Here is an 18,604-nt window from a genome sequence, read left to right on the forward strand (position 1 = left end):
AGGCTAAGAGTGAAAGTAAAAACAGGGCCTGGGAGAGAAAGGTGCTTACCAGAAGGGCATAAATAGAAGGGGCTAGCAGAAGAGGAGATGCAGGGACCTTCCAGGGAGGGGAAGTGAAACCAAAGTTGGGATGACACATAGAACCAAATCAAAACATACCCTGCCTGGCAACAGATTACACATAGAACTCGATCACATACATTCTGCCTAGCAACACACATTTTTTAATGTTTGTATGAGAAGGAGTTTCCACCAATATCTCAAGTCCCAAAACGTTCTGATTGGCTAGAAGGGGCCTGGTGACGCTCCTGATGATAGGAACGCCTCTCAGGCCCCTGAGAGCATAAAAGAGAGAGCTCAGGCACATTCAGATCAGATCTCATCGGGGTAGCAGCTGCAACTCATCACTCTCTTGCCTGACGGTTCAGTCCTGACATTGTTTGGATTGTATCATCACTGCAATACGGTGAATAAAGGATCAACAGTCTTCAGCGTTTCTCGTCTTGGTGTTCTCCTTCGGGTCTTTGATATCAGAGTGCTAGTTGGATTGGAGGTTTCGGGAAGTGGATAATTTTCCACGACACCAGGTTATAGCAACAATTGCTAATGTGTGTTTGTCTATCGATACAGAAAGCGCTTTCAGATATAACCTCCGGAGTACATGCGGAGGTTTGTCAAACGGAGGTCCTACCCTTCGGATGATTCAGATATGATGCTAACCTGCGGACCTAATACTGACCTTATACGGACGTATGTGTGAACGACATACACGCACATTACAGAATCTCCGTGTGGTTGTCGAGTGAGGGGTGGGGGCTTGTAGAGTTCACAAGCTGCGAGATATGACGCAGAATATATGCGGCCGCTGCCTGTCACAGCTGCTTTTTGTTTAAAAAGTGTAGCCTATGCATTATAGGCTAAAGAAGATAAATCTATTGTGCGTAGGCTAATACTTGAAGTAGGATAGTCACGTAAGTGCGCACATACAGTATTTGTATGTGTGCTTCGAATAAACACATTTATCTGTTTTCAACGTTATGTACCAGAATCTGGTTTGTGTTGGAGAGAGAGAGCATGCACCAACCTGGTCTCACGGGAATCCGTGAAATAGCCACGGACGCTTAACTCAAAATCCGTGGTGGGCCCACGGAATCACTGAAATTTCCGTGAAACTCACACGGATTTCGATTCAATGCAAGTTAATGACACTCATATCCCGTGGCTATTTCACGGATCCCCGTTTAAACAACTGAGTGCAGATTTCGCTCAACGGACGTTGTTATCTTATTGGGAAACACACTTTTGATACATTCAGTTCGATTTTTATTGCCTTTTTTAGTGTCTGTGTAATGTTAGCCTGTCAGGCGTTGCATTCCATCCCTGTTTCAACAACTGAGTGCAGATTTCCTCTCAACGGAAGTTACATTTCCGTGAAACACACACGGATTTCGTTCCAATGCAAGTTAATGACAATATATTCCGTGGCTATTTCACGGATCCCCGTTTAACAACTGAGTGCAGATTTCGCTCAACGGATGTTGTTATCTTATTGGGAAACACACTTTTGATACATTCAGTTCGATTTTTATGTAATGTTAGCCTGTCAGGCGTTGCATTCCATCCCTGTTTCAACAACTGAGTGCAGATTTCGCTCAACGGAAGTTGACATTTCCGTGAAACACACACGGATTTCGTTCCAATGCAAGTTAATGACAATATATTCCGTGGCCCACACACGGATCCCCCGTTTCAACAACTGAGTACAGATTTCGGTCAACTGACTTTTATAACTTTGGGATACATGGATATTGAATAATTACAGTCGTTTCAGGACTGCATATTTGCCGTTGGCTTAAATGATGCCCTTATTTAAGTGGGATATTTAATAAAAACGTTCTCACTTCTCATTTCAGCGAGGCATAGTAACCGTTGCTAGGTAAACAAAGCCCATGTCAGAAGCGTATCCCCAGAGAATGTCAACTTAAAAAGAATAGCTTACTGATAGCACTAGTTCTTTCGTCTCAATACTGATTATGAAGTTGTTATAAATGTAATACACTACTGCAGAAATGTTTATATTGCTTAAGGTGGAAATAAAGTTCTTTGGCAAAGAGATGCATTCTGGGAAGTGATGTGTTTAAATGTAATGGCTACATATACCCAAGTTTCTTTCATTCGGAGATTTATGCTCATTATTTTACAAATTTGAGCAAGGATATAAAATATTAAGACTGTACTTTTTCATTGCTATTGATATTTTGGCGCAATTTTGTGCATCGCGTCACTGTGTGCGACGATCCCAGGGCGACGCTCGAAAAAGGAAACAGCCCCAGTGTGATAGGCTGGTTGCTGTCATGTGACACACGCCACCACAAGAAAGCGGAAACGCATCGTAGAGCGAGAGCTGGCTGGCTATGTGGGGTAAGGTAAGTTAAACTACGTTAATTTAGTAAATAATAATAATAATGGTGTTGTTTTTTGTTGTTTCGAACAAAATATAGGTATACTTATCATGACCAAAAACCCTTCATGCTGTAAAACAACTAGAATCACGCGAAATTAGTGCAATTTCTTAGTGAATGTCTTATAATGGTAAAAGACGTGGACAAATGCGTGATAATTAGCCAAATAAATAATTGTTATGGTTATTTGGTTAAATTATCGAAATGAGTGCGATGGTGATTGAGATGGTGTTTGACATTAAATTATAAGCAGGTCAGTTTCACGTAATAAGCTATTTGTTTCTTTGGGTCTGGGTAATTCATGTGACAAAAAATTCTGTTATGCTACTACCGTTTTTCTGAAAAACAAAGCAACATTTCTATCTCCAAAATAATGCATTTCTGAGTGTACTACGTAGTGCATGCAGCTTTTAATGTCCAAAGTAGCCTATACTGATTTTCCTGCATAAGAACTACAAATACTCCTTCAAAACTACAGTGTTGACACTTGAAGTTGTGGAGTTATATTTTAGTAGCCTATTCTATAATAGAATAAATACCCACATCAGTTTTACCCTTGTCTCACCTGTATACAAGGGTACAAGGTGTATGAATTGCAGTAGTGATCAAATGAAAAAGGAAAGAAAGGTGTCCTGATGTGTTGTTTAGGGATGGTGCTGCAATGTTTTCTCGACATATCTTTATGTCTTTTTTTCTCCCCTCTACTTATGTTTTCACAGATCCTTGCTCCTGATATCCTGATGTATGGGTTGCATTTCATTAAATTACTCCAACAGAACACTCACAGAAAGGAGAGTGGTGTCAAACTACAAGACAGCCAGTATGTAAGCAAGGCCTTGTTTGTCCTTGTTTGGCTACTCATTTGTCAACTTCCTGAAGAGGCTGAAGCATGCTGGCCTTGACACCTCAGTCCTTGCTTCCATTAACAGCTGTGTTATGGAGTGCATCCTCACATCATGGTCTACTGCAGCGGTGGATACAGAGGACAATTGGCAGGTATTTTACATCACTTTTACATTACTTTTACTGTGATTTTGCTAGATATGGTTGTCGCTGTGCTAAATATAGGCCCATATTGTAGATTTAGATTGTTTCTACAGATTGTAGAAAGTAGATTGAACTGATACATTTAGGCCTACACTGTTAAGGGACAGCTGAATTGACCACCTAAACCATATATTTTCTGAAAGCCTATAGCCTCTAGATGTCAATTAATATACATTAAGACATGTCCCACCTTCCCACTGACTTTGGTGCATCATAAGGCGTACATAGGCCCATATTGTAGATCGAGAAACGCATTGTACAGCTGATATATTTAGGCCTACACTGTTAAGGGACAGCTGAATTGACCACCTAAACCATATATTTTCTGAAAGCCTATAGCCTCTAGATGTCAATTAATTAAGACATGTCCTACCTTCCTACTGACTTTGACATATCAAAACTCCACCTCTGAAATGGGAGTGGTCAACTTTTTTTATGTTTTTCCTTCACAGTTTTTTTTGTGGGTGTCTCAGAGATCCCACCTTTGGAACATTTGTCAGGGGCCTCAAGGGGGTGCCGTGCGTTTTGGTCCCATCCCTCTAGCACCTAGCTTTACCGCGCCAGCAGAGGGAAACCTTGTATGTTTCGAACCGTTTATCTCCTTCCGGGAATAATCCACCGACTCCAAACTGAGCCTGGCTTGTTTGTGATGTCCCGTTGTTCAACATATTCTGATTTCATACTGATCGGATCAACATAAGTGTGCTTTTTGGCTAAAAATTGAAAAATGGCTAAATGTTAAAGCAACACCAAAGAGTTTTTTGTACCTTAAAATAGTGTTTCCAAAATCGTTTCAGTGGTTCATCAACTCGTAACAGGGTGAACGGCACTTTCTGCATCCGCTTCGAGGCCCTCTATCGGCTATAACCGCACTATGTAAGTTTGCCGGATCGGGTAGCGGATATGTAGTTCGATGGAATGAGACATGAGAAACTACAAATTTGACTTGCATCTGATGTCGCAATACATCGTACTTTCATAAAATCATGCAACATATTCTACCTTGTCTGTGGACATTGTTATTTGCAAAGCTGGTGCTGGATAAACAAATAGTGCGTGCGACAGAGGAAAAGTTCTTTGGTGTTGCTTTAAATTGCCAAAAAAGTAGGCACAATGCTTTGCGTTACAGCTAGAGCGATGAAACTTTGCACGCTCTATGTGGGTCTTGTGCAGAAGGTCTGACTTGAATTTCAGCCTCGTAGCTCCATGCTACCACCCAAAACTCCACCTCTGAAGTGGGAGTGGTCAACTTTTTTAAAGTTTTTCCTTCACTGTTTTTTTTGTGGGTGTCTCAGATATCCCACCTTTGGAACAGTTGTCAGGGGCCTCAAGGCGGTGCCGTGCGTCTTGGTCCCATCCCTCTAGCACCTAGCGTTACCGCGGCAGAAGAGGGAAACCTTGTATGTTTCGAACCGTTTATCTCCTTCCGGGAATAATCCACCGACTCCAAACTGAGCCTGGCTTGTTTGTAATGTCCCGTTGTTCAACATATTCTGATTTCATACTGATCAGACCAACATAAGTGAGTTTTTTGGCTAAAAATGTAAAAATGGCTAAACGTTAGCAATTCTACTGCTTTGTTATTTTGCCACCATATGTACCCTAGCAACACCCAAGCAACCACCTTAATTACCCTAGCAACACCCAAGCAACCATCTTAATTACCCTAGCAACCACTTGTATAATGTCAAGCTAGCAACCACCATAGCAACCAACATGCTTACCCTAACAACCACCATAGCAACCATGTTATTTTGCATAGCAACCACCATATCTACCTTAGCAACACCATAGCAACCATTCAATTTACCCTAGCAACAACCACAATATGACCATAGTAACCACATGACATGTCCTAATGTATGTTAAATCACACCTACAACTGACCAGCTTTCAGAAAATATATGGTTTGCATGGCTGAAACTGCTTTGCCTTTGAGTTGGAGCTCAAAACTTATCATATGTGTACCTCGTTCGCCAATATACAAAATAGTGCCATGTATAGAGTTATGAACACTGATCGTATGATATGCAAAAGTCTGCAGGAAAGTAGGTCAGGCTTTCAGAATACAGTGGGACATGTCTTAATTCATGCTAATATTGGGTGCAGTGAAGAAAGAAAGGGAGGGAGGCTGCTTTTAAAAGAGAGGGAAAGTATAATATTTTTAATATTGTTTTCAGATGAAGAATTGGTGCGGTGGTGAGGCTGGAGCACCCCTGGCTTTTGCCGTATGGGTTGACTTCAGCAGTGAGTCACCCACCGTTAATTTCACAGGTATATGTAATATGTTTTTATTCAACAACATTTCAATGATGAGATCTATCGAAGATGACATTCAATGGAAGAACAATTATTTTAGTATGGTCACAATCTGGCCCTGAGTTTTGATAAAAATGATATTGACATGGCAACACAAACCGAATTGATAATGGATTTTAAGGGTTTTTTTCCCGGTTACGGTTCATTTAGGGCCAAAGTATCTTGAGGCCTTTTGGACCAATGACAGGAAGGCTGAGCTGCTAAACATGTACACTAATAGGGGTGTGTCAAGTGGTATGTATAAATGAAAGTGGTGTTAAGGTTTGTTTCTGTGTCAATCCTTTCTTGAAGTTCAGAAAAGGAACCTTAACATTTGTTTTTAATGACACTGAGCGTACTGTCTTACAGATGCTTTGGGGGGTGAGAGGCCATACGTTGACCCTGATATCAGTGGCACACATTGCCGGATGGCAATTGGCCGTCTGATAAAAGAACATGGTATGACTGGCATTGTATGTTTTCAATTTCCTTATTTAAAGATCAAAATGATGCAGACTACTGAATCTGATTACACTTTAACACCCTTCTATCTCAGCACTGAGTCAGGGTTTGTCTCGGTCTGAATATCTGCCACAACACAGGCCGCCTTGGTGGCCTGAGGAATTGCCCTTTGCCTCAGTCAGTGACGGTATGTTAATATTGACCAACTATTACTGTTTCAACTGCATGCACACAGCTGTTGCAACATGATTTGACTTTTCATAAGAGTATATGATAAAACCAGTAATGATGCATTGTTTGCCATTTTTTATGGAAAAGGTGAAGGGCGTAAAGCTTTCACTGCTGAAAAGCTGAGGCAGGTGGTACGCTCATACAATGCGTATTACAATCTCCAGGTATATATACAAATGCATGAACCTGTCTAAAACCTTTTGCATACCAGTGTGTTTTACAGACTAAAACAGATTTGTACACACATATCTAACAATAATGTGCTTTTCCTTTAATCTGTTGAGCTGCAGCAGTCTGTTGAGGCACCACCATCACCCCCATCACCAGCACCAGCAGCAACACCAACAGCAGCACAAACACCACCAGCACCACAAACACCACCAGCAGCAGCGGCAGATCATAAAGAAGGATCACAATACTACATGTCATTTCCTTTAATGTGTCAACATCTTTTGGAAAAGTAAAGCATCTATCATCATAAAGCAATCTCACTTTTCTTTGTTGATAAGCTACGTGTTTTTCATCGTAATTGATTCAATATCCAAGTGTGACAGTTTTGGTGTACCATGAACAGAACAGGACAATTGGAAACAGTTAGCCACCTATGTTACAGAGTCTAAAAACAAGCAGATTAGCACTAGCAGATTTAGAAATAGCTTCTTTCCCAATGCAATAACAATAAAGGAATTCATTCATTTAGTCATTTCAGTTTGTATTACTACTTTCATTATTATTGTTGTAATCTCACATGTACTATGGCTATCATAATTAAAATGAGATAGATACATAGATAATGTGTCAGTGAAAATACATATATGAGCCAATGTTCCAGCAGATGGGGTATGGATATCGGGCATGCATATCCACTCCTAGGCCTATTCTCCTACACTCCCCCTGTAGTAGCCAGCATTACATTGAAATCTCTCACTTTGGCCTATAGGACACTGACTGGATCTGCTCCTTGTTATTTTAATTCAATGATCAAGATGTACTTCCCCAACCGCCCACTGCTGTCTTCTGATTACCATTTGTTCTGTCGACCACTCATGAACGCTAAATTCAAGACTCTTCCTCAGTGGTTCCATGTGGGTGCAATAAGTTGCACAGTGCTCTTTGTTCCTGTGATAGTTTACAGTGTTTTAAAAGGGGTCTAAAGGCACATTTGTTCAACATGCACTTAGTCCATTAAACAGTAAGCAACTTGTTATTATATCATTGATTGAATGGGCATTTGTTTATTAGCCTATTGCTTGTCCTTATTACAGTCTGATCAACATCTTAATTTATTCCCTGTTCAATTTAAGTGTTATATCGTTTTATATATTTATATGTTGCTTTGAACAGCAAAGATTAGGATAATGAGCCTCCTTATTCTTCAGCCAAGCAGGTAGGCCTACGGGGCGTTGCCTAGCAACAAGGGTCAGAAGTAGCCTACTGTACACGTTTTTCGATATTTTGTGGAATTATACTTCTTTTCATTGAATGCCAATGAGTCATGTACTAACTTGCTTTAACTATTTCTCTACATATTATACCCAGCAAAAGTCGTCTGTGCCAGTGTGCATCCTAACAATAATTTGTTTATGTTTTAATACAAAGCCGTTTTAATGAACTACAAATTCGGCGCCATTGTTATAAAGCAGCGTTGAAATGAACGCTACACGTCATGGGGCATGTAGTCTAATTACAGAAATAGCTATAATTTCAAAATTACAAAAATATTTGTATATATAACATGAGAAACATGCTTGAATTATTAAGATGTATCACCTGCTTGACTATAAAGTCAAAAGCTTGCAACATTTGTAATATTTTTAAATACATGTTATTTTCCCATTTTTGCACATGAGGTAGCCTACATATATCATTGCATATATCAGATAAAAGCACAATATAGATGTTATGAGGTGCTTGGTTTGATCCATGAACTTGTGTGCATCCAAAATCTCTTATTGCAAAATCCTTAGAGAAGCTGATTAAAGCTGAGCTCCTAATCAAGGTGCAACCTCTCTTGGATCCTTCCCAGTTTGCCTATAGGGCCAAGAGGGGGGTGCAGGATGCTACCATCACTCTACTAAGTCTTCTCTATAAACACCTGGAGGAAAGTGGGAATCATGCAAGGTTGCTCTTTGTAGATTTCTCCTCGGCATTTAACACCATCCAACCCCACCTACTGATTGAGAAACTACTGAACAACTTTAGCCTTGACCCAAGCCTGATTGGTTGGCTACTTGATTTCCTCACGCAGAGTTCAGAGAGTGAGGGTAAATAAAGTGCTGTCCAGTGGCCTAACATCATCCACAGGCTCACCTCAGGGGTGTGTTCTCTCCCCCCTGTTGTACATACTGTACAACAATGACTGCCGCAGCCAGTATGACAACAGGCACATTCTAAAATTTGCAGATGACTCTGTAATTGTCAGTCTCCTGAATTCCCATGAGAATGAGCATGGCCCTGTTATCAATGAATTTGTGTCATGGTGTGAAGATGCTTTTTTGCATCTGAACATCAGTAAAACCAAGGACATGTCCATAGATTTCAGACGCCTTCCCCCTGTTCCAAAGCACAGTGTCATCAACGATCAAGATGTTGAAATTGTATCATCTTACAAGTACCTAGGCACCTTGATTGATGACCGGCTTAAGTTCGACCTGAACACCACCTCGGTGTGCAAGAGAGGGCAACAAAGACTCTCTGCACTTAGGAAACTGGCTAAGTTTCAGGTGGACAAAACATTGATGGCATTGTTTTACAAAGCTTTTATTGAGTCAATCCTCACATTCTCCATTATCTGCTGGTATGGAAATGTCACCATCAGAGACAAAAATGCACTTTCCAAGATAGTAAATGTGGCCAGTAAGATAGTGGGAGTGAAGTTTGTTAGTCTCACCGAATATTTTAATAAGCAGGTGTTCAACAAAGCGATACAAATATATCAAGACACAAGCCATCCCCTGTATTCTGAATACGTGCTGCTGCCACCTGGCTTGCGTTTGTTGGCATCCTATTGCTTTTAACCATAGGTACAAAAATTCCTTCATCCCCTTTTCTATTCAAGTACTGAATGTACACAACAGGAAAAGATAGATTTGTCCATTTAGTGACCCCCCCCCCCCCATATTCATTCACTTCCTCCTCTTATATCTAACTTATTTAATTAAGTTTTATCTTGGTTTTACTGACTTTTTAGGCATTGTCAGACCTATTTATGTCATGTGGTATGTGATCCTGTCTGCAATCAAATTGCCCATTTGGGACAAAGAAATAAATTGAACTTGAAAACTGTCAAAAAATGCAGCCGAATAGCTGTGTGGATGGTACTTTGCAGGGCTGTCGCGTAGGTCAAAACTGACCAGCAGAACTGACCATGTCATGCAAATTATGTTTATTTCATATCAAAACACTTGCATCAGATAAAAGCACAATATAGATGTTATGAGGTGCTTGGTGTACTCAAGTAAATGTACTCCGTTACTGTCTGGCTCTGACTGCGCTGTAGTAGAATTTGCTATATGCACATGATGGGAATGCTCTATGTGTCTCTGCTGTCTTTGAAATGGCAGGTTATCTTTTGTGTGTATTCCTGTTTTGCTTTACTGATGCTAGGGGAAAGTTTGGCTCTCGTTGTTCTCAGATCAGTTTCATCCTTGGCTCTGAAGGCGTTCTCGGCAGCCTATGGACATCTCCTGTCATGTCTTCCAGTTAGCCGGGTCTTTGTGTGTGTCACATCATCGATGCACTTACTGATGTAAGAAGTAACAGGAGCTCCCATGCCACAAGGCACCTGGACCCTCTAGACCACAGTCAAAAACAACAGCAAGTATACTACAATAGCAACAATGACTTAAAACAAATATCAAAAGCAGTAATTACTCTGTGGCACTTTTAAATGTTTAGTGAATGAAAGTTCTTCTGCCAGTTTGTCCTAACAACTGCAATACAAGAAGTAGTGGGAGACAAGCTAACAACACACAACACGGTGATTCTGTTGAGAAAACAGGGTGGTAAAACATGTGTGATACTTCCTATTCAATATGGCAACTAGTAGTCTTTATTAACTTATATTATATAAAAAAATACAAAAGAACAACACTCAGCTAAAATATTTGTTGACTGTTGAGTGAGTGAGTGAGTGAGTGAGTGTGTGTGTGTGTGTGTGTGTAGATCTTTATCTTGCAGGCTCCCAGGTTGGCAGACAGGTTTTCCCGCTGAGAAAAAAGGGGGAAGATGGTTAGTGAAAAAGACTGTAACCTGTATTCCAGTTTGATTAGATATTCTAGTGGAGGGATGTTTAGATTAACCAATGTCATAATAGTGTTACAACTAATAAAATATCTGAATACTCCACAGTATGGAAATAAAAAAAACTGGGCCCTGACATTCTGAATTGACAAAAGTTACATTATCAACATCTCAGGTTAGTACATTTACAAGTTCAGAGTGCAAATGAATAAAAAATAGTTTATAGCTCACACTCACCCCAGACAACACTCTACTACCAATTGCCATAAAACCCTACTGTTCATACTTGAATTTCCCCTTGGGGATCAATAAAGTATCTTTCTATCCATCAAAAACATCAGGTACACAGGAGTGTTACAATATAAACTGATTTACGGTATATATGTTTACATGTAGCCTGCAGTACCGGTATATAACTAAATTATAGCATAGACTATAATAACTAAATCTGGTACATTTACATGTCCTACAGTATATGTATGGCTGCTGGAACAACGTAATTTCCCTTTGTGTAATTGTGAGTATCTGGTGTAAAAGATAACCAACTCACCACATTTTGGAAGGCACCCAATCTATTAGGATCTCCATCTTCCCCTGTGGCAGGCAAACAAAGACATAGAAAAATAGTGTCTTGCTTAAAAAGATAACATTGCACTCAACTTAACATTCAAATTTTAACACTTCACATCAGTGACTATCAGCGTTTTGTAGACACGTAACACTTTTTATGATGTTCAGTTAATATCTCCTCATGGTCCACTCACTTTACATTCCCTATACGAGCTGTAAAACATCCTGGTCAATTTACACAGTCCCATAAACTGGAACATAGAGTAACTGCAGACAAACATTCTGGGGTTGGTAGCATCTCTAACAATACTAAAACATGCCATGAATATTTTTCAGAGAATACTTTATATTATATTTATATATAATATAGGGGTGAGTTATCTCTGGCGTGTCTTGTTCGGGATTTTGAACATAAACACAAAGATGAACAAACGCAATATCTGGTACGATTACTGATACTGACAGTTACTGATCACTGATTTCAATTATTCCGCAGTGCCATTATACATTTTTAAAAGTGATCAAAAAGTACTGTTACATCATCCATTGTTTTATTTTCAATTTTGTGTATGGAAATAACCTTTGTCTTTCTCTTTTTTAGTACTCTTCTGTACTGCTGCTTGTACATAGGGCTGTTGTGGGGGCACTCTTGTTCTTCACTTCCTTTTCTAGAAACTGTTTGACATAAGCAAATAGTAGAATGTTAATCAAAATGTTAACATACATACAGAACACAAATAACAAGCATATCATATAATTCATCATACAGTGTACAGATTAGGGCCTGTATCTTACATTCTCCGCAACTGACTTTCTTCCCTAACGCAATTACCATTGCTAATCTACACTTGGTGGAAAGCCACATTTTCTGACATGAAGATGGCCTCCTCTCATTGACCCGGCAAATTGTTTGGATCGGTCAGCGCTTTCTTTCCTGAAAGAATACAAGCAACACAAACAATACACAATGTACAATAAGGTCAAATGTGAAATGTAGGAGTGATGTCATGATATTTTTCTGTACATTTTGTTATTTGATGTCATCTAATTTTCAGTGTCCCACATTTTTCAGAATTGGGGTTGTATAGAGACGTTATAATGTATAGAAAATGTGGAATCACCTTTAACCATTAAGGTGAAAATGTCCTTAATGTTATTGAGGCATTTACTTTCCCCCCCACTTAAAGGAGAATTCCGGTGTGATTTTGACCTAAAGTGTTCTGAAACATGATACCGAGTGTGAACGTATGTCATATAGCTCATCTCGGCTTGTCCCCTGCACTCCGAAATCTGGCGCTAGTTAGCCAATGCTACCAAGAGGCGGTCAATGTTGGTGGCTCGGGCATCGGCATAGCCATGCAAATAAATCACTGTTTTACACCATTTACAAGGCTCAACGTATCTCCACACTTCATTGGTATACTTCCCAAGGCCCTGACATTTGAAACGAGACATTGAGAACTTTGAAAAAGCACTGGTAGTTTACTTACAAGACGATTTATACAGACAGTATCTTCAGGAAGTTTAGAGCTTGCAGCCATCTTGAATTTAGTCACGATAAGTCGAGTGACGAGCAGGAGCGAAACTACAGCTGATAAGTCACGTGAATACTCGCTTTAGTTGTTGACTGGAGTTAGTGGGCTAGCTAGGCTATTGCAAGGATGTCGGATGATGAAGCTACGGAGTTTTATGAAGACTTTGAAGACGAGGAGGAAACATTTGAGTTTGATGGGCGTCCTTATTTATTTGAGCCTGAATACGGAGGAAGAGCTGCGTGAGCGCCGTGAAAGGAGAGAGATTGAGAGACAGCGTGCGGAGCAAGCAGCTGCAAGCACAGCCACAACACAGCCTCGTATCACGGGGAAATGGTGGTGTTCCTGCCGGTGCTGTGAGATAATGCCTACCGATATGGAGTGTTTTTGTTGCAAAGAGTGGGACCTTTTGCACCATCGCACTCAAGACGCACGCTGCGTGACATTAGCGCAAGGCTTTTCTTCCCTTCTGGACTTGTGGGTATTGGAAGCCTTTTTCCATGTCCCAAAATTAAACTGGACACGAAGACCCACGCCGGAGGGGCAAGATGGACATTTATCTACTGAGTAAGTACTCTACACACTTGGGTTTTATTGCTTTTGATCAATCCAATAGTTACTGTATTTGTAGTTTTAATTGGCAGCTAAAGTTACTTGATTATGATAATGATATGATAACAATGATATTGACCGAAGTGTATTCACCTTTCCTTGCCTCTCCCTCCCCCATCATCGCCTCGACCCTCCCCCTACCTCCCAGACAGTGCAGACTTGTGGCTTACCGGGTTTTCCTTGAGTGGGTGCTTCAAGGAGAGAAACTGGGACGAGGGGAAAGACAAGTTCTGCCAAGCTGTGTGGTTACAGCAATAAGAAAAAAATACCCCTCTACCAGTGGAGTATACCATGGATTCCAGGAGGCAGAAGACGCTTCCAGGATCATCTAGTTACCAATTACTAAAATGTGTTACTTTGTTGATATTATTTGTATTGCAATGTGAGGGGGTAATAATATTGTTCATACTCATTTGAAATAACAACAATATAAAATCAACACATTTTGTTTGTTTTCATTCCAAACTACAATATTTATTTATAGACAAACAACAAAGATGTAGACAGCATCATAGAACATGAAATAAACACAAAAGGAAAAACAAACTATGTACATTATAAATAAAAAATGCAAAGAAAACGATACTCTAAAAGAACAAAAGAAATGTCACTACAAGTCAGAGTTGCTTGAACCGCGACAGCCTTTGGGCCACCAACTCAGACGGGTCTGGCCTCGGCACTGGTGCTATGTTTTGCAACAACCTTCTTGGGCGAGGAGGAGGACGGGGCCAAGGTTCCAGGCTTTTCTCCTCCCTCAACTTCAAGACGTCCTTCATCAGGTCTTTTCGAAAGTCCTGAGAGGTGGGCTCATACACTGGCTTAGCCACCCACTGCTGTGTCGTCTTTGTGTACATGTACTTGTACTGCGGTTTTCCTATCCCACAGACAAAAGTAAAAATAAGTTGTTGATTATGTAGGCTACTATAACACTGTTTAGCTATGTGTGCCATGGTAAAATAAGTCCGAAATCAAGTTAGTTATTCTACTAATTACTGTACTGTTCAGAACACACAAAATTTGGAGACAAAGCCGCTTCCTTACCCTCAAGCGTTGTTTTTTGTTCCCTTCCAATATTGATATTGTGATCTATGATGGCCAATTCTGTGCGGGCTCTCATCGAGTCGTATGTAAAGTGAAGCCGCTTTGGTGCGTACTTCAGGGTGACGTTGTGAAAGACTTCAAGAGATCCTGCAAAATATGTCCAATTGAAATATATCAATCAATATCAGTCATGTAAAGTGATAATAGCTGGTGTTGAAAAGTTAAGATGTATAAGGAATGCTGACTGAGGTTACAAAGGATAACAGTGTGACTAGATAATAAACAGCTGTTCACTTCCTCTTTTTAATAACAAAGATAATGCAATTCTAAGAAACTCATTTCAATGACTGTGAAGGCATACCAGTGTGCTTGAACAGAGCCATCTGTCTCAGGTCACGCAGGAGGTTTTTTTCCTCAACCAACTCTGTGAGAGCACGGAAAGCTGGGGAGTCATGTTCCAGCCACTTTTTCTTCTCCTGATCCTCCTCTGAGAGAGGTGGATGAGCACATTGGTACTCCCGCCCATTCTCTTCCCATCTGTGGATGCCACGAATATGGTGAAGAACAGATGTCCACCGTCGCACACACTCCTGAAAAACCACATAAAATACAACCCTTAGAAATTATGGAGAATACTTTTGTGAGTTCATGTGTCAACACGGTCTTGGGTTATACATGTTTTAACTAAAATATTTTTCCTAATGTGGGTCATAAAATAATGATTCATAATTTCATGGTTACCTGTTCATCACCATGGCTGGAATTGCAGGCCCAGTATAGGTGATTGCTGATAGACCTCAGCCATGGTCGAAGCTCTCTGTAATTTTTTTTATTAGAGACAGACACCAGTTTCTTCTTGAGACCTATGGAGAGTTCAAAAACAATATGAGCTTCCATTTCACCAGCAACAACCAGTCAAACACGTGTGGATATCTAGTAAATATGATGCATACTCTTGTTCACATGCCAAGGGTCATATTCGTGACGAATGTTGCCATAGCTTTCCCTCATTAGTTTCCTTATTGATGGCGATCTGTCGGTCGCCATCACCCCAATGTCCAGCCCGAGATCGAGGAGGTGATTTAGGCCTCTCTGAAAGCCCATTGCCTCCATTGCCACCGAACTCGATGCTTCTGTAACCTAATAACATAGTAAAAATACCAGTTTGTTATTTCACAGGGCATGTGCATGTACATAGTCCCAACTCATTGCCTTGACAGCAACTGTATGCTTATTTCACATAACAACAACAGGCATCTATGCTTGTTTACCTGTACAAGTTCAAAATGAAGAATTTCTTTTGTTGCATCATCTTGAAATTAATAGGTGCTGTACTTGCAGCTGTAGCCTTTTGGAAAAACAAACATGTCTGTGATTTTGAAAAAAAAAGGAATTGTGTATATTTGAAAGTCAACCAAAATCTGATGAATAACAATGCTTACCAGGGCTATCACACCTCGCATCACCACACATTTCCAGTTTTTCCCCCGAAGCAGAAAGTTGAGAAATCCTCTCCAGAATTTTTTGTTGTTGTCCCTTGTATGCATGATTGATTACAGGGATGAGGTATTTCGATTGAATGGCGTAAAACTGAGTCTTGCCTGGTAGCTGCAGGTTGATCAGGTCTGCCCAATCTTTGATGTCCGAGTAGGTGGCTCCGGTGAAAAATGTTGCAGCACATGCCAAGAGGTTGTTGCGGCCCATATTCCTTTGGTCAGTGCATGATGCCCATTCCCCGGTGTGTCCCTTCAAACACGTCCAGTGTATTCGGATCTGGCTGGCACGTGTGGCTACTCGTTTTTCCTCAATGGCCACACCACACTGAGCGCATGTTCTAAAAAGCTCCATCAGCTTGGCCTCATCGACTAGCCACTTTCTTCCTGCCCATCCATTTGTGCTGCCAGAGCTGGAGACAGAGTCAGAGCTTGGGCTGGATGAGGTGGTGTCACTCAGGGGCACAAAACTGGTGTCTTTAGGGTCCAAATCCATTTCCCCAAAACTAATGCTCATATCTTGCACAGATGTGTCTGAAGCACCTGCAGCTCCTTCCTCTACATCTTCCTGTTGATCAAAGGACAGATGAATAATGTCATTGTTGGAAAAGATTACACATTTACTTCTAAATGGAGCATCAGTGTAGCACATTATCACCAGAACCATATATGAAATTAAAAATTCAACTCACTGATTGTGTCACACCACTGGCTTCCCTCGAGGGACTCCACAATGAGGGGGGTGTTTCAGTCCTTTCCTTCAAATGTATAAAAAAATGACATTCAGTGGTGACCAAGGTGTTGCAGACATTACAGTGTAAAGTAGTAGTAGTAGTAGCACCCCCATACTATGCTCCTATGGGGAGCCTCAGCAACATAGGCACATAAACACATGGAAGACAACAGGGGGGGTGGAGGTGGCCCAGTAGTCAATCAGCCATCCTTTCCTGCAGCCATGGTCAGCGCTGTTCCAGACCCGCTTGTCAGACTAGGAGTAAGAAGCGGCGAAGGCATGGGTGTGTGTGTGTGTGTGTGTGTGTGTGTATGTATGTGTATAGAGTTCATAGTCTGTTTGCAGGTGGGGTGAAGGGATACAAAGAATGTCTCATTGCAGTTATCTTCTGGGGGAGTTATTATTCCAGCAGCGGACTTGGCCAAGGCCAGTGCTGGATAAGGGGAGCCAAAAAGTAGATACTATTCTAGACTATTCTATGGTCCATGTGAACTGCGGCTGACTGTCAACACAATACATGGCTTACCTGTGGGTATTGCCATGATGCGGGTCGTGGAGTGTATTGTCCAGATGATGATGGCCTAGTAGTTCGTGGCCTTACTGAGGGCTGTTGTGTCACACCACTGGCTTCCCTTGAGGGACTCAACAATGATGGGGGTGTTTCAGTCCTTTCCTTCAAATTGATAAAAAAAATTACACATTGATACTTCAATGGTGACCAAGGTGTTACAGACATTACAGTGAAATGTGAACACTGACTGTCAACACAATACGTGACTTACCTGTGGGTATTGCCATGATGCAGGTCGTGCAGTGTATTGTCCAGATGCTGATGGCCTAGTTCGTGGCCTTACTGATGGCTGTTTGGGGCTTGAAATGGTAAAACTGAGGCCAGTGGACCAATCAGACCTCCTGTGTTGCAGTTGTCTATGGGGTTTTTTAGGCGTGGACTGGGGGGCAGCAGCCATTTCAGAGGGATACATTGCCGGGTCCTCAGAGGTACTGGTCTAAGAAAATACATACACACAAAATAAGTTTATTTATTCATTGGTTTATAGGACACTTAGATGCACACAGCAGCACATCTGTTTTGCAATCAATCCAAAGTGGCCCCACTCTGTTCATTGACCATCACTTGCTACTTTTAGGTACTCTAACTACCTGGAAAGTTCTAACACTTCAAACTGTGAGGAATGTACTCCCCAACACCCCCCGCTAATACTTTACACCATTACGCCTAACAATGCAACTGAATGCAGCATAGCAAACCCATCCCCCAAACACCTTAGCGGACCCCAATCACGGTCAGCCAGGTTAGCTTACATGGCAAGTTCTATATTGTATTTATCAAAAATATCAGAACAAACCACACCCCTCCGTCCCTCTCCAGCAACATTTATGATGGTGGGCTAAATAATAAATGTAGCATAATCTGCCTCATTTCTCTTTCCGGAATACAAAACTAGCTGCTACGTGAATTGTTTGCAAACACAATGTTCAGTGCTGCACACGATTTATACATGCTAACATGGTTCACACAATTTACAGTCTAATAACCAAATAAATTCATACCTCCGGAGAAAGTTGTGTCGCTTTCGGAGAAGGTTGTGTCGCTTTCGGGATGGCACATTTCTTCAGACGCATTCGTTGTCGAGGGTTAGAGCCTGTTGTAATGAAGTCGTCTGGATCAAAATGTGCACTACAAACACGGTAATCCTTCTGTTTCAGTATATGGATAGGTGTCTCGACATCGACAACAAGCCACTGCTTCCAAGTTGACTCGTGTAGAGGTAGCCTGTGAAAACTTTCTGGAACATAGCATCTCCTTGCCGCAACCTGGAAAAGCACAAGCGCGAACCATTCTGTCTTCTGTTCCTTTTC

The 18,604-nt window shown here is 41.1% G+C and overlaps 1 protein-coding gene and 3 long non-coding RNA genes across 11 annotated transcripts; 2 read left to right on the forward strand and 2 right to left on the reverse strand.

Annotated features, from left to right (window-relative positions):
- Positions 1-309: 309 nt before the first annotated feature.
- On the forward strand, positions 310-7,208 carry LOC143126038 (uncharacterized). Of its 5 annotated transcripts, XR_012987362.1 has the most exons (10): positions 399-587; positions 2,304-2,426; positions 3,182-3,286; positions 3,392-3,458; positions 5,690-5,783; positions 5,979-6,062; positions 6,177-6,266; positions 6,364-6,456; positions 6,588-6,664; positions 6,791-7,208. It is a non-coding gene; the product is annotated as an uncharacterized LOC143126038 (long non-coding RNA). The 5 variants fall into 5 exon arrangements; XR_012987359.1 differs by having other exon boundaries at positions 310-466; positions 3,182-3,458; XR_012987361.1 differs by having other exon boundaries at positions 3,182-3,458; positions 6,785-7,208.
- Positions 7,209-9,870: 2,662 nt separating this feature from the next.
- Positions 9,871-12,891, reverse strand: LOC143126040 (uncharacterized). Of its 3 annotated transcripts, none has more exons than XR_012987365.1 (5): positions 12,803-12,891; positions 12,145-12,246; positions 11,893-11,987; positions 11,293-11,336; positions 9,871-10,708 (listed from the first exon to the last, which is right to left on the reverse strand). It is a non-coding gene; the product is annotated as an uncharacterized LOC143126040 (long non-coding RNA). The 3 variants fall into 3 exon arrangements; XR_012987364.1 differs by having other exon boundaries at positions 12,108-12,246; XR_012987366.1 differs by lacking the exon at positions 12,803-12,891 and adding an exon at positions 12,434-12,503 and having other exon boundaries at positions 12,108-12,246.
- Positions 12,892-13,268: 377 nt separating this feature from the next.
- On the forward strand, positions 13,269-13,895 carry LOC143126041 (uncharacterized). Its single transcript, XR_012987367.1, has 2 exons — positions 13,269-13,411; positions 13,605-13,895. It is a non-coding gene; the product is annotated as an uncharacterized LOC143126041 (long non-coding RNA).
- Positions 13,896-13,915: 20 nt separating this feature from the next.
- Positions 13,916-18,600, reverse strand: LOC143126039 (uncharacterized). 2 transcript variants are annotated; one of them, XR_012987363.1, is made up of 11 exons: positions 18,296-18,600; positions 17,506-17,730; positions 17,250-17,396; positions 16,683-16,748; positions 15,940-16,558; positions 15,769-15,845; positions 15,451-15,637; positions 15,239-15,360; positions 14,859-15,087; positions 14,498-14,644; positions 13,916-14,330 (listed from the first exon to the last, which is right to left on the reverse strand). XR_012987363.1 is itself a non-coding variant. In XM_076287967.1 (11 exons), the coding sequence occupies exons 7-11, from the start codon at positions 15,608-15,610 to the stop codon at positions 14,074-14,076; spliced, it is 915 nt and encodes a 304-aa protein (XP_076144082.1). In that variant the 5' UTR covers positions 15,611-15,637; positions 15,769-15,845; positions 15,940-16,558; positions 16,683-16,748; positions 17,250-17,396; positions 17,506-17,730; positions 18,296-18,600; the 3' UTR covers positions 13,919-14,073. The 2 variants fall into 2 exon arrangements, 1 of the variants encoding a protein (XP_076144082.1); XM_076287967.1 differs by having other exon boundaries at positions 13,919-14,330.
- Positions 18,601-18,604: the final 4 nt, after the last annotated feature.

Source organism: Alosa pseudoharengus, unplaced genomic scaffold, assembly GCF_046254945.1.
Source record: "Alosa pseudoharengus isolate Yale_2024_CS ecotype anadromous, Long Island Sound unplaced genomic scaffold, YU_APseudo_1.1 YU_APseudo_1.1_scf_16, whole genome shotgun sequence".
Classification (NCBI taxonomy): Eukaryota; Metazoa; Chordata; class Actinopteri; order Clupeiformes; family Clupeidae; genus Alosa; species Alosa pseudoharengus.